Source organism: Cheilinus undulatus, linkage group 15 (genome assembly GCF_018320785.1).
Source record: "Cheilinus undulatus linkage group 15, ASM1832078v1, whole genome shotgun sequence".
Classification (NCBI taxonomy): domain Eukaryota; kingdom Metazoa; phylum Chordata; class Actinopteri; order Labriformes; family Labridae; genus Cheilinus; species Cheilinus undulatus.
In genome coordinates, this window is record NC_054879.1 from 47,107,820 (window position 1) to 47,123,909 (window position 16,090).

A 16,090-nucleotide genomic window follows, 5' to 3' on the forward strand; every position below is an offset into this window, starting at 1 on the left:
ACTTACAGCAGTCTATCTCTCATATAGGAAAGTTGTCTTATGATACCCTTACATAGAGGTTTTACAGTTTTCTGGTACAAAGAGTGGACAGATGGACTCTGCTAGATCACATGGTCTGCATACTGAAGGTTTATAAGCACATAAACGTTCAAAAAGTAAGTATAAAAGAGAATAACTCGATTTAACAACAATTTAGGTGGTTGTGATTTTTTCCCCTATGTGGTAAAAAAGTCCATTAAATCATGCCACAGGAAAGACGTTTTTTGTTTTCTTTTTTGGTCAAGTGTTTGATTCACTTTATCTGAATCCTAATGATATGATGAGAGTGTCTTGTATACAGATAACTTCACTGACATTGGCCTGAGGAGCCTCCACAGCTTCCTGGAGCTTTTGGTATTTCTATGAATACAGCACACATTTCCTGTAGATATTTGCATGCAGGATCATAACTGGTTCAGTGTTGTGTCACCGATGGTTCAAGAACAATCCAAAGCTCCACAAAAGCTGAAGTCATAAAAACAGGAAGAAAACTCCAAGGCACTCTCTTTCAGCATTAAAATGCCTTTATTTTCACGGCATGGTCATGTGTAGACCTTAAAAACACACTAAAAAGCTGAAGTCACTTCTATCTGACAAAAAACAAACAAAAACATGTTGACTGATGTTGAGACTGATCAGGAACAGCTGTGTTACAAAAACATCCAAATAATCAGGAAGTGCTAGAGCAGTGGTTTTCACACTTTTTTCACCTAAGGTACACCTAAGGTTAGGTCAAAATCTCAAGGCCCACCATATTCATATCAATACGAAATAGACTTTTTCAATAATACAACTGTCAAGGTGGCCCATAAGGGGGATAAAGGGAGAGGTTTCTGGGGCCCAGACAACGGGGGGTGGCAAAAATGGGCAAAAGGTGCCTGAAAGGTGGCAAAAATTGGTTAAAGTGATGATAAAACCACTGGGTAAAAAGTGGCAAGACAAAGTAAAAAATGTTTAACAATCAGCATAAAGGGCCAAAAAGTTGGTTAAAAGTTGCAAAACATGTTGAAAGTGTCAAAAAGGTGACAAAAAGTGGCCAAAAGGGTTAAATGTTGTAAAAAGGTGGTTAAAATGGTTAAAACATGATTTAAAATTTGGCAAAATTAGGCAAAAAAGTGGCCAAAGGCAAAGTGAGTTAAAATTAGCAAGAAGGTGGCAAAAATGGTTTTAAAGTGTCAAAAAGGAGACAAAATATGTTACAAGTGGCAGCAAAGTGGCAAAAAAGGGTTAAAGTAGCTAAAACATGGTAAAAAGTGATGAAAAAATTGGCAAAAAATGTCTAAATAATAACATAAGTAAGCAAAAGCCATCAAAAAGGCAGCAAAAATGGGTTAAATGTGGCAAAAAGTTCCAGAAAAAAAGTAGCAAAAAATGGGTCAAAAGTATTTTTAAAAAGTTGCAAATGGCAAAAAAGCAGCAAAAATGGTTTAAGTTGACAAAATTAGTGGCAAAATGGGTAGAATAATTGGTTAACTTGGTTAAAAGGGGCATGAATAATGAAAATCTCAACACCAAATGCAAATGGCATCCAGCCAGATTCCCAAGACACACCTAGACCTGTCTGAGAACCATGTGCTAGATCACTAACTAGCCCCAGTCCACAGCAGATTAGTTTTTTTATTTCAGCTAAGTTTGACTTCATTTGTCCAATCAGTTTAATTGTTTTTTTTGAGTCTGTAATCTCAGGGAGTATTTGATAAGCGCTTCACTATGACTGTGCAACACAAACAACCAGTGTCAATGTACAGAACATTGTTTATTGGGCATAAATTCATGGACAGTTATCATTTAACTGTGATTATTCTCCTTATTTGACTTCAATCCATGCACACTGCTTATGTAAACGTTTTGTAATTTAATCCTGTAGGCTTGTACTTACCTAACAGCTTCAAAATACACCTCTTTATAAAGACAACGCAGATATTTCCGACACGTATTAGTGAATTCTGAAGACCAAGAAGTCTCAACACATGGATAAAATGGCTCAGATGTTTACCCTTTTTTTTTTTTTTTTTTTGCAATTTTTAACAAATGTATGTTGATATTGCATAAGACGGTGTTAGCATGTGTTTCAATGTATAAAATCAAGTTTACAGTTAAAGAGAAAGGGACTTTGGAAGGCTAGCGCCGTGTGGCGCTGTTTGTAGCATCAGGAAATATACGCGGAGTGAGGGCTCTTCGTTTTTTTACCTCTTTGCCGCAGTGGTTAAAAATAGTTTGTGTATCTTTTCAATGGCGCCCAGCAGCCCGGGGCTGATCGGACAATAACACGTGCAGGGACGTTAGAGTGAGACCTCTGCTTTCTTGAGTGGGACAGTCTGAATAAAATCCTTTAAAGCAAACCTCGCCATTCAAGCTCACAGCAGGAAGTGTACAAAATGTTTCTGATCGTTTCCGCCATTGCTCTGTTTATGTACAGAGAGAGAGAGAGAGAGGGTGATTTCTCAGCAGTCAGTAATTTCTCTGAATGAGGAAAAACTGCAGCGGTATGAGGAGGGTGTGTCACCGATACTGTTCCTCAGTGTGGCCACGTGTGTCTCAGCCAATCAGCGTCCTCGGAGGCTGCTCCGAAACTAATGAAAGCCTGGCAGGTGGAGAGAAACGGTGACGAGAACAACAACAGATAAACAAACATGCAAGAGTTCAGGGCAGGGAACTAGCATCTGACTGCATTGTGGTTTCATAATCAGTCACACTGATTTGATTCAGATCGATTTTAATTCATCATAAGGCAGAGAGTGCTCTGAAAGGTTAAGGTCACACGTGAAATAAAGTGCAAACGTCATTCATAGGGTGACATACAGCAGAGTTGTGAAAAAAATCTATAAATATAAGCAGCAAAAGCCTTGCTCAAATAAAAAAACTAGTCCTACAGTTTTACAGTCTCACCCAATTAAAAGGCAGCCAGCAAATACAGGCTATCATAAATACAAGTACTCATTATAAACCCTTTCAGAAGCATAGATATGTACTATTCATTACATGATTGTTTTTATTTTTATTATTACTGAGTTCATTCCTTCAAAATGACATTTTGATATTGCAGTCATCATAGACAGTATACATTCATGAAAAATGAGTAAGAATGAATCATTTACAGCAGGTGTATGATCGATTATTCTGGTAGAAAATTAAACACGCTGTCTATACCAGTGGTTGGATGTCAGGACCCATCACCGCCTTCTTTATGAGAAATGAAAACCCATATTTTTAGGGGAGCAAATGTAACCGTGCAAAGCAGGTGGATTTGCCTGTTGTGGTCCGGTTAGAAAGTTACAGAACCAATTAGCGGCAGTAATTTCAGGCGCGGCGGAGTCGTGACGTAAGCAAGCAGCAGCAAGAGGCCGGTGCAATTATGGCGGAAGACATTAGCGTGGATGCTGCTAAAGCCCCAGTTTTATCAGACATTTCTTTGTTAAAAGAAAAACAAAGAACAGCAGTGAGTTGTTTTTCCAAAAACGACGAAAGTCGTGTACCGACATGTCTACAGTTGCCATGGTTCACGTTATGCAGCTCTAGCGCAGCTCAGTAGCGGCTACGTCACGTGTTTGTTGCTCTGATGGGCTTGTAAAGAAGTGACAGACAGAACTTTCATCCAATCACCCTCTGATGTGTGAAACAAATGCATCTGGTGTGCCAGGCCAGCGCAGATGGCCTGGTGATTAGGACGTGTCCCATGTACATGGGCGGCCCAGCCTGTGGCTCTATCATCGCATATCATTCCCCAGTCTCTCCTTCCTGTTTCTGGCTCTATCCACCTCTCTAATAAAGGCAAAATCATCCACCCATCCACCATCCATCCATCCATCCACCATCCATCCATGCACCCATCCATGCATCCATCAATCATCCATCCATCCATCCATCCATGCACCCATATATTCATCCATCCATGCATCCATCCATCCATCCAACCATCCATCCATGCATGCACCCATCCACCATCCATCCACCCACCCATCCACCATCCATCCATCCATCCACCAACCATCATCCACCCATCCATGCATCCATCAATCATCCATCCATCCATCCATCCATGCACCCATATATCCATCCATCCATGCATCCATCCATGCACCCATATATCCATCCATCCATGCATCCATCCATGCACCCATATATCCATCCATCCATGCATCCATCCAACCATCCATCCATCCATCCATCCATCCATCCATCCAACTTCTTCTGCTTCTCCAGGGTCGGGCTGCGGTGGTAGCAGGCAAAGCAAGTCAACCCAGAAGTCCCTCTCTCCCCGCAACACCTTCCCGTTCTTCCTGAGGGATTCCAAGGTGCTCCCAGGCCAGAGACGATATATAATCCCTCCAGCGAGTTCTGGGTCTGTCTCGGGATCTCCTCCCAGTAGGATGTGCCCAGAAGACTTCCACAGGGAAGCCACCAGGAGGCACCCTGATCAGATACCCGAACCACCTCAGCTGGCTCCTTTTGATGTGAAGGAGCCTTCAAGATCCTTCTAGATGTCTTTCTTTTGGTCATTACCCAGGGTTCTAACCATAGGTGAGGGTTGGGACATAGATTGACTGATAAATCAAAGCTTCACCTTCCGGCTCAGCTCCCTCTTCACCATGACGGTACGGTACAGTGCCTGTAAAACTGCTGATGCTGCACCAACCCGCCTGTCTATCCCAAAGCAGGATGGAAGAGAAGAGTCAAGATGAAGCAAACATGTTTAAAAAGCGTATCATTACAGAAGGACAGGCATTCATAATTTTTTTTACTCTATTTTCTCAAGACAGCAGGGAAATTTGGTAATTTTTTAAAGAAATTTTCTTTTTGTTTGGGAAACCCAGCTTGTGATTTGAGGAAAAGGAGATAAAAACCGTTGAAATCTTAAAGAAAAATACCTAAATTTATTCATCATCAAAGGAAAACCTTAGAAACTACATCACTGTATTGTTTTTCCCCTTAGGACTTTGGTAAATCATAGACCTTTTGCGAATTTTCTTTCCCTAGAGCTACCTGTTAGAGCTACAGTTTTTGGGTCCTGACCCACCTGTTGAGAACCGCTGATCTTTACTGTCGGATAAATGAAGAGAAGTAAATATTTAGTTGCTATTGAAATGTATGTTGGCATATGAGGTAAAAATAAGGGTCCATGTGAAGTAAACTACCTTTGACTTTGCGTAGCTGACTAAATTAATTCGCCCCATAGGAGTATGTTTTCAGAGACAACTAAACAAGAGTCCAGTCAAAAACATGAATAACAGTACGGTTTCTGTCCATAAATTCTAGTGCAACGTAATCCACAGCAGCATAGGTCCTGGCTTTAAAGTGTCTATTTCATGAAGTGCCTTCAGTGCAACAGAAATAATCCACATCAGCCTTTAACAAGGCCACATGAACAGGCAGGGGAGACCTGTGGATGGAGAGGCACATCTACAGCAGCAGTACGAGCATCAGAACTTCCTGTTGTGTAGCTCAGCTACCTGCCGCAGAGAGTCTCTTTGGTTTGAGGCCAGCATGGTTTTGCTGCTCACCTCCTGCCACTGCAGACCACCGTGGCTGCTCACAACCTGAGGAGGACATCAGATAACATTAATGTCAAATATAGGTCAGATTCTTTCTATAAATGAGAAATACTGGCCCCACATATGTTTAAAACATATACAATCTTCTCACCGTGTTGTTGATATCCAACAAAATCTCACTTGATCTGACCAGGTGAATGTTTAACACCGTCGTTTCCACCCAGGCGTTATCTGTGTTCCTGACATCATCGACATATCCCTCAAACACCTCAAAACACAGAAACGACAGGTCAGAATCAACACAGTTCAAGAAAATCCTTTTTTATTAAAGGCTAAAATAACATTGGTGACTTCCAGGTTTCAAACACCTGTAAATACAATATAACAGTGAACACTAAAGCCTTTAAAATGAAGCGTTTATTTAGAGCTGTTGTAAACTTATCTCAGGATCTAACCGTAGCATGTTTATATGAGCAGGTTTGGGAACTTGATTTAGTTATAATTGCAGGAAAACATCTGGTAAAAGACTTATGAGGATCTCTGAATTGCAAAACACCCCAACCTTCATCTCTTCCTCTGTGGTACTCTCTCTACATTTCTTTTACGGCCCTTTATCCTTTATTACAACTCCACTTTGGAGCATGTGTGTTGTTTCTTCCATTCCAAACCATTTTAAACAATGGCATAGAGCTACAGGAATGTATGTGACCAAAACAACTTAAAGACCCTGTAAAGGAAAAATAAATCTGTGTTTACGTTTGTTGTATGACAGCTCACTGTGTTATGAACCTCCAGGTCAAATCTCAGTCAGATAAAACATCTCTAAGTTTATAAAATTAAACTTCAAAATCATGAAAAATGAGGCAGTAAAATCTGCTCCAGGATGGTGTGGGCGCGTCTGTTGAATGAGCTGAAGCCACGCCCACTCCTGAGAAATATGACCCCCCCTCAGCCCGCCCCTTGACCTTTGTCTGATTAGATTGACAAATAGCTCGACAGGCAGAAGCTATGTTTCTGTCAACCAGAACGCTAGCTGGCTAGCTGACAGGAAGTCGAGCTTAATATTGAAGCTGCTGTGGACACCTGACGTCTGCTACAATAGGCGGGTTTGTCCAATTCTTTCTACAGTCTATGCTCTGTGCCAGAGAAGAGACAAAGTCTGTCCTCTGGCTCAAATCTCTGTTATGATGCTTTAAATCAGGGGCGTCAAACTCAATCACAGCAGGGGGAGGATTCTGGATTAAGGTCTAACCTGAGGGCCGAACAGGGTCACCCTTTAACCAGAAGCTGTCAACCTTGTTTCACCAGAAATAGGAAAAAAAACTTAGCACTGATGGTAAATGAATTTAACATTTAAAAGGTTAAAAGATAAGTTTAAAGGCTCACAGTCAGAGAAAAAGTAAATTTATTAGTTCAAAAAGGTCAAAACATGAAATTGAAAAAAGGCAAATATATCAGAAAGAAAGCCAAAATCATGAGTTTAAAAGGTCAAAACATGAAATAAAATTTGTCATCATGAAATTAAAAGTCAAAATATGATTCAAAATTTTAAATTGAGTCTAAAAGGTCAAACTATGGGATTATGAAGTCAAAGTTTGGAGTTGAAAATATGAGATAAAATACAAAATAATAAGTTAAAAAGGTCAAAATATCACTTAAAAATTAGAACTATGAATCTTAAAGCTCAAAATATAATATGAGAAGTCAAAATTCTGAATTGAAATGCTCAAATAATGAAACTAAAGTCTGAATCCTAAGTTCGAGTCCTCATTGTGAGATGCTAAATTGAAAATGAGAAATTAAAACACAAATTAATTTCTTTTCCCACATTCCTGACTTCTTATCTAAATATCTTAAATCATCAGGATAGGTTCACATTTTAATGCAGGCTGGATTTGGTCCCCGGGCCTTGAGTTTGACACCTGTGCTTTAAATGAGCCCCCACCCACAACTTGGACCTCTTATCACTCTACTTATTTGTCCAGAATGTTTTCTAGTACAAAAAATCTCATCCTGCAACAGTCCAATGCATCTCTTAGTGAGAATCTTAGCAGTGAAAAATGTCAACAAAGGCTGTTATGGCAGTGTGCTACTGCTAACCTGATTCTATCCCTGCCCTGTAGCTGAGAATTTCAGGCATAAAAGTCACCACAGAGAAATAATCCTGTTGGTTAATGTCTAGTTTGCTCATTTAGAATCATCACTAGTGATTTTAGTTGGTTTTATTTATTAGTTATATATTTCATTCAATATTTTGCTTCTTCATTGTTTACCTTACTCTCTCTACGAACACTCTAGTGGGACTTTAATGTGTTAAAAAGGCGTACCTTTGTTCCCTCTGAGGCTTTTTCAGATATTTTCTCATACAACTTCTTTCCCACTGTTCTTTTAAGAGCCACAGGAAGCTGATCAGCTGATTGGACAGGACCCTGTAGATTCAAAAATCAAAATAATACACATTTATTTTAGCAACAAAAAAGTAATCTAAACAATAAAGGCCAGCAGTGATTAAACATCAGGACTCACCCCAGGTAGGACCAAGCTCCCGTGGTCATCCCATACAGCGAGGTACTCCAAAACCGATCTTGTACTGTCTCGCCACCTAAAAATCCACCATATAAGAGTTAACTCATGCTATTATAACCAACACTGTCAACAAAACGACTTTGAAAATACAAACACATGACCGGACCTACCGTGTCAGCACGAGGTCTACAGTCAGATTAGGACCCAGGTGGCTGAGCGCTCCTCGCCCCCTGACGCCAGTCCTCCCTTCTGGATTTCTAATGACACGTTAGACACACATCAGTCATCGAGACATGCTCATACGCTTCCTGGAAGAGTTATTTGATGCCTTGTGTATCTTATCTTGTATCATACCTGTAATTATCTAAGCCTTCTAACTCTGATCTGCAAGGAGAAAGAGTGAATTAACATAAGATTGGGAGATTAGGAGGCTGCATAAAACAAATGAAACAACATGGTAGGTGTCATTAATGATCCAGCTAAGCAAATAATTTCCCATTCAATTAAATACTAATTATAACTGTGTTTAATTGGTGAGTCTTAACCTCCTCAGACTCTGCATGTACATATGAGGACGCTACCTTTTACCTTTACAACCTAGTAATAATTCACGCTATACGAATTTTTCAAAAAGACATCCAAAATGTTAATATAGTTTAAATAATTTATTTGGAGAATTTGCTTTGAATTTTTCAGGAATTTTCACAGAAATATTAGAGATATTTTAAAATATATTTGAAGAATTTCCTTTTTTTTAACAGTTTCATTTTTAATATTTTGGTGAATTTTGCTTTGACATCTTTTGGCGATTTGGGAAATTTGCTGGGATGTTTGGAGAAATTTAGGAAATGTATTTGTGGTTATGTGGAATTTGCTTTACACTTTTGGGGTAGAATTAGCTTGAAATTTTTAGATATTTTTGTGGAAATTTGAGAAATTTTTAAGTAGTTTTTTGGAAATTTTCTTTTTTTTTCAAATCATAAATTTGACCTTTTTTTCTCATATATTGACCATTTAGATTCATGATTTAATTTTCATAACATATTTTGACATTTTCAACTTCTTCCTCCGACTTTAAATCCCAAATGTTGACATTTTTCATTTAAAATCTAAAAATGTTGTCTCATATCTTGAATTTTAAAACTCATAATTTATTTATATTTTCTTATAACTTGACATTTAAAAATGAATGATATGAATTTTTATTTTACATTGTGACCTTTAAAACTCCTGATTGTGAACTTTATCTCATATTCTTCCTTTTTAATTCATTATATTGTTTAATTTCTCATATTGTGACCTTTTCAGCTCTAACTTTGACTTTTAATCAAATATTGACCTTTTCTCTTTTGACCTTTTTTGTCTTTTGTCACTTTTGTCCTTTTAAAATTTTTACGGTAATTTCAGGGAATTTGTTTACATGTTTTTTATAGTCATGAAATTCAGGGGAACATATTAGCTAATTTTTGGATAACAAGCCTAAGGGAGAATTTGCTTTGAAATTTGGTGAATATGCTTGAAAATTTTCAGGAATTTACATGTAATTTTAGTGTACTTTAGGGGGAATTTTAGGGGGACAGAAATTTTGGGGTACTTTTTATGAGATGCTTTAAAATGTGTTTAAGAATTTTCATAGAAATTTAGGAATTTGAAAAGGAAAAGTCCCAAGAAATTCAAAGCTTTTAGTAAAATTCGGCTCATGTTGAGTAAGTCCTTGTGGTGCATCATCAGAATAAGAAGAAGACTTCATACCTCTCTCAATGACTGACACCATTTCTTACTGACTGAAGACCCCAACAACTGAACAATACAGCCAAAACATAAGCACAAAAGCTAACCAGTGCTGCACTTTCTGCAGAATCTGGACCTTCAGGAGATTTATGGACATGGTAACCAGTTTGACACCACTTACTCCGGTTCTGCTTGAAACAGTCAGCCACTGTCTCAGGCTCCCTCCACAAACCCTACCTCTCTATTTAGCTTGCAGCCCTTTACTTCCTCCGCTGTCAGAGACGCACTTCAACAAATATACTGCAGGAAAACAACTGGCCAAGATAAAATTGATCCTTTTTTCATAAAACTCTGTGCACCAATTATTGCAGAGCAAGTTGCACATTTGTTTAATCTGTCTATTTCCACTGGGGTTTTCCCCAAGGTCTGGAAGACTGCACATGTTCTCCCATTACACAAGGGTGGGGATAAAACTGACCTCAATAACTATCGGCCCATCTCCAAACTGTCCTGCCTAGCAAAAATCTTAGAATCATTAGTCAACAAGCAAATCAAATCCTTCCTTTCCAGTAATCATGTATTAAATCCACACCAATCAGGTTTTAGAACAAATCACAGTACCATCACTGCAGTCACTTCTGTCACAAATGATATAATTTCTCAGTTAGACCAGAGGAAATACTGTGCTGCTTTATTTGTAGACTTAACTAAAGCTTTTGATACTGTTGACCATTCCTTGCTCCTTGAAAGGTTAAGAGAAATTGGTTTTGACTCTCTAGCCTGTAAATGGTTCCAGGACTACCTTTCACAGAGAGAGATCAATGTGTTGTTGTTGATAATTGTCGCTCTGTGTACTTGCCTCTTTCAAAAGGTGTACCGCAAGGTTCAATACTGGGTCCTTTATTATTTACAATATATATCAACAATATCACATCCTCTATAATAGATTGTAACACCCACCTTTACGCCGATGATACAATTTTATATTGTTTTGCCAATACCGCACATTCAGCCATTCAAACCCTCCAGCAAAACTTCAATCAATTACAACACGCTCTGTTTGATTTAAGACTGGTTCTCAATCCTAGTAAGACCAAATTCATGCTTTTCTCCAAAGCCACAGACATCAACGACAATAATGTTCACATTACCACTTTAACAGGACACAGCATTGAAAGAGTATCTGAGTATAAATATCTTGGTATTTGGTTAGATCAAAAACTCACCTTCAAATTTCATATCGACTCCCTGGCCAGCAAGTTAAGACAAAAAATTGGATTTTTTTACAGGAATAAAACTAACTTCCCATTGTTAAGTAGGAAACGATCATTGAAGCTGTCTTTTATCTGTTTTAGATTATGGGGATGTTGTTTATAGGAACGCTCTGCCTCTACTCTTAAACCCTGACTCCATTTATCACTCAGCCCTCAGATTCATCTCTGGTCAAGGCTACTCCACTCATCATTGCACTCTATATGAAAAGGTGGGCTGGGCACCCTGTCTGTAAGACGTGACAGGCATTGGTACTTATTCATTTACAAAGCCCTACTTGGTAATATGCCATCATATATCACATCTCTGTTAAATCAGTCTCACAATCAGTACTCAACCAGATCCAGTAACTTCCTGATGCTTGATGTTCCTCGAGCAAACACTGTATTTGGAAGAACCGCTTTCAGCTTCTCTGCTGCGTTCACCTGGAATGCTTTACAACAAACATTTAAACTGCAAGCGCTTGTCCCTATTGGTCAGTTTAAAACTATGATTGTGAACTACTCTGCTTTTGAATGTAACTGTTTTTAATTGTTTTGTTGATATTCTTTGTATCACTTTTTGATGCATTTTATTGGTTGTACTCTCGACATCATTGAAAATGAGGGAACACCCTCCATGATTTCTTCGAGATTAAATAAAGGTTGAATGAATGAATGGACATCATTTTTGGAAAAAAAAAAAAAAAAAAAAAAAAAAGAAAGAAAAAGAAAAAGATACATAAATAGAAAAAAATTGCTTGTTTTCCAAAAACAAGGCTTAATGCAACTTGACAGTCTTTGTACATCTCAATTCCCATCTTCTAAATCAGTGCTATCAGTTCACTTTTGTTTACAACAGAGCTTTAAGGATATTAAAGATTATATACTAATACTATACTAATACTTTGTTTGAACAGCAATCATTGAAATGAGTGAATATTCAACTTGTACATGAAAGCAGGAGGGATTATTTTTAAATATACGTGGTCAGAAAAAAATCAACCCAGAGCGTAGGCAAACAGCTTTGTCCACAGGAGGCGCCAAAATCAATGCAAATCTACAGTTTCTCACGAGAGCTTTAATTATTTTTCCACTACTGTAAGGTTCACAAAATACTTCACACTTTATTGATACATGTTTTAAAAAATAACTTTTTAAAAACGTTCGTCTAACTTTGAAAAACTATTCCTATGTCATTAGACAGCTGCATAGGAAGGGGATGAATCCATCTTAAAACTCCTGCAGCTGAACTGCTGATGTTTTGTGCATTTAGACTGTGCAGGAGCTTGCCTGCAATTTTTAATCATTAGAAACATCAATTTAGCACAGTGGTTCTTAAATGGTGTGGCAAGGCACACTAGTGTACCTTAAGGCAGGTCTAGGTGTGCTGTGGGAATTTGTACCATATGTTATTACTACAAATTTATGGCAAGTACTTTAACCAGGACTGCCCACAGATCTGGCTGGACCCCTGAAAAACCTCAGAGAATGGGCCCTCCCCAGTTAGGGTTTATTGATGATATCAGTGTGCCACGTTTCTGCCACTTGTGATCTATTCTGCCGCCTTTTTGACACTTTCAACCCATTTATGCCACCTTCTTGCCAATTTTTGCCCACTTTTGCCTTTATTTGTCCACTTTTTTTGCCCAATTTTGCCCTTTTTTAATCACTTTTAACACATTTTTACCACCTTTATACAACATTTAACCCTTTTGGACCACTTATAACCCATTTTTGCCACTATTTTGACACATTACTTTGTTTGTGGCAATTTGAACCCATTGTCTGGCCACTTTTTAACCAATTTTCACCCATTTCTGACTTTGTTTTGCCACTTTTTGCCCAATTTTGCCATGTTTTTCATCACTTTTAGCCAATTTTTGACACCTCTTGCCTACTTTTGCCATCTCCATGATCCCCCAGTTGGCTGGGCCCCAGAAAGCTTTCCCCTTTACCCCCCCTTGTAAGCCACCCTGACTGTAACATTATTTAAGAAGTCTTTTTTGTTTCGATTTAAATATGGTGTGCCTTGAGATTTTGGCTGAACCTTAGGTGTGCATTTGGCGAAAAAAGTTTGAAAACCACTGATTTAGCAAATACTGCATGCACAGGACTACAGGGTTTTTGTCATGGTATCCTAAAAGGAACAGACGTAATTAAATTATACTTTTATGAAATCAAAGTTTAAATTCTGATATCCTGACAAACTACACTACTACAATAACAGCTGAATGAGTTTATGTTTGCACTAAGCATAGGGAGATCTTGACAAAAACATCCTCTAACAATGAGTTTTTTAGGTGCAAACATATCCACACTATAATCTTTGTTTTCTTTGTAAAATCGTACCCATCCACTTGGTCCCCGCTGTCTTCAGAGGTGTAATAAGTCGGCATGTATGAGCTGAAGCTGACCTGCAAAAATCAGATGATTTAACAACCAAACAAACCCACACTATAAACTTCTGAGGCCTAGACACCAGAGCAAATGTTTATAAAATACCTCCCATGGCACCTTCTCCTCAGGCACAGGGAAACGTGTGATTTTGCTATTTGGGTAGTGAAGCTGCCGAGCGTTCACGTGGAACCCGTCCTCTTTCTCTGATGTGTTTCTCAGAGAGTCAGGGGACTCGTCTGCTGCAGCCGACGCTGGGGGAAGAATAGTAAGTGAGCACAAAAAGATATAGCATGTGAATAATTATGACGAGGTTGGTTGCTGACTTAGAGATGGCGGTTCTTTGGATGCAAACCCCTGAGATTTCAGACTGTCCATAATCCACTGCAAGGCTTTGGCTGTCTGCATGACCTGATGAGACAAAACAAAAGTGGGTCAAATACTTTTGATCACTGCATGAACATGAATGATGATTGTTTTGTGTTTCCATCAGAGACATCTGGACTCAAAATGAAGCCGAAGTGTGTCATCTCCGTTCTGCACTGAGCCTCGCTCCAGCTGCCTCATGCTAAAATATTTCTGTCTAGACGCAGGTGCAAATTTGGTGATAACCAAAAATCAGGTCACAACCTGCTCCTCTAGTCGAGCCAGTCTTGTTGTCATAGTAGCAGAGCTCGTCTCCTCTTCCCTCTCGAGTCGCTCGTTTATGTTGGTGACCCTTGGAGACAAAAAACAACAATATAAAGATGTCTGCTACTCACAGGATTTGAATATTAATCCTGCATTGTTTGACATCATGTTTTCTACCATGATTAAAAGCTGGATTATACATAGTTTACCAGAAGTTAGAGACATCTTGTTTGGAGCTACATAAATAAAGTCACCCAGGGAATTTCTATTTGTCCATTAGAGGCACAAAGATTGAAAACAAACCGACCATATCCAAAGTTAACAAAAGCCTGGTTCAGCTGTTTCCTGGCTTTAGTTTCATATTCTACAGACAGACATTAAAGTGGTGTAAATCTTCTCATCTAGTCCAGCTAAGGTTAGCAAACCAAAACACTGAGCTAAATGCTAATGTTTATGTAGATTCTTCCAGTTTTAGAGTTAATTTTAACTAAGTCTAAAGATGTTTCTTGGGGGGGGGGGGGCTTTTTGCTTTAACACTATAAGAAAACTGAAGAGAGACAGGAAATATAATGGTGGAAGACATGCACCAAGCATGAGCATGAGATCAAGAATTAATCCTATGTGGAGGATTGGAGCCCAGCATATAGGCGCCTGTTCTACCAACTGAGCTAAACTGGTGCTCTAATGTTGCTCCTTAAAAGGAACACTGCATGTCAGGATATGTTGACTTAAATTAAGATTCATGCCTCCTCTAAGAGTGTTGTATAATGTGTTTTTAATTGGTGTTTGCTCTACAATGGTAGGAGGTTATGGAAAGGTTGTCAGATGAAAAAAAGACAAACATTGTGAGGCATAGAAGTGTGTAGAGCTTCATGATGTAGCACAACAGAAAAGAGTCTGGGTGAAACCACAAGGGACCTTTTGGTGAACTTTTAGCTACTGTAACTATGGTGACCTTTCAATCTGTCTTTCCTCAGCAACTTCTACAGCTGCATCGTTGAGAGCATCTTGACCAGCTGCATCACCGTGTGGTACAGCAGTACTTCTGCTCTGGACCCCAAACACCTGCAGAGAGTGGTAAAGAATGCAGAGAAGCTCACCAGGACTCCACTGCCCTCTCTGCAGACCATCTACCACAGGAGAGCTGCCTCTATCCTCAGGGACCCCACCCACCCACAGCACAGACTGTTCACACTTCTGCCCTAAGGCTGAAGGTACAGAAGTGTGAAATGCAGGACCAGCAGACTCAGAAACTCTTTCTTTCCCACTGCCATCAGACTCCTAAACAAGTAAATAGGAGTCTCAAAACTGTTGTAAATACAAACCTTTCAGTAAAAACTCCGTTTGCACAACATTGCACCTTGCTGAGACAACGCACATACAGCCTTGCACTACATCACTTTCAACTTGACATGCTGCCTAATGGCCTATTCTATTTCACCGCCCTTTTGAACATTCAGATGTATATTTATATTATATATATTTGTTTTTTATTGTGTGTATTTTTGTGTCTTGTATTTTTCCCTTGTATTTATATATCTTATATATCTTATATTTTACTGTGTGGCATTCATTGTGGACGGCAAAGAAAGAATTTCATTGTTCAGGGGAACGTGCTACCTAACTGTGCACATGACACTAAATGCTCTGAATCGAATCTTGTCCATTAAATTCTTGATTCTAGGAGTGCTCTTACCAGTGAACAAACCAGTTAAAGATTATAGCTACTCTTCAGACTTCAGACAAGACTCCAGACAATTAAATTTCCCTGCGGGGAAAATGAAGTTATTGTATTGCATTGTATTGTATTGTAAGTATGAAAGTCTATGTGATCCTGACTGTAATTTTGTTCACTGAAGGCAGCGTCAGCTCATCAGAATACACAGATTCTACAGTACGAGGTGAAGTAGAAAATTGACCCAAGAGCTATCTTTTGTGGTTTCAACTCAGGAGGGTTTTTTATCACGTTTTGTATCTTTTACTTTTTTATTTTTTTTACTTTTATGTATTTTTGTTACCTTTATA

At 38.7% G+C, this 16,090-nt stretch overlaps 1 protein-coding gene across 1 annotated transcript in view; it reads right to left on the minus strand.

Annotated features, from left to right (window-relative positions):
* Nucleotides 1-4,249: 4,249 nt before the first annotated feature.
* Nucleotides 4,250-16,090, minus strand: part of LOC121522260 (transient receptor potential cation channel subfamily M member 2-like) — a 41,312-nt gene continuing 29,471 nt past the window's right edge. Inside the window, exons 25-34 of the mRNA XM_041806428.1 lie at nucleotides 14,066-14,153; nucleotides 13,762-13,846; nucleotides 13,544-13,689; nucleotides 13,391-13,455; nucleotides 8,412-8,441; nucleotides 8,228-8,314; nucleotides 8,058-8,133; nucleotides 7,859-7,960; nucleotides 5,683-5,799; nucleotides 4,250-5,576 (exon numbers count right to left, since the gene is read on the minus strand). Of these exons, the coding sequence (XP_041662362.1) occupies nucleotides 5,460-5,576; nucleotides 5,683-5,799; nucleotides 7,859-7,960; nucleotides 8,058-8,133; nucleotides 8,228-8,314; nucleotides 8,412-8,441; nucleotides 13,391-13,455; nucleotides 13,544-13,689; nucleotides 13,762-13,846; nucleotides 14,066-14,153 (913 nt within the window). The 3' untranslated portion in view covers nucleotides 4,250-5,459. The remainder of the gene's footprint in view (nucleotides 5,577-5,682; nucleotides 5,800-7,858; nucleotides 7,961-8,057; nucleotides 8,134-8,227; nucleotides 8,315-8,411; nucleotides 8,442-13,390; nucleotides 13,456-13,543; nucleotides 13,690-13,761; nucleotides 13,847-14,065; nucleotides 14,154-16,090) is intronic.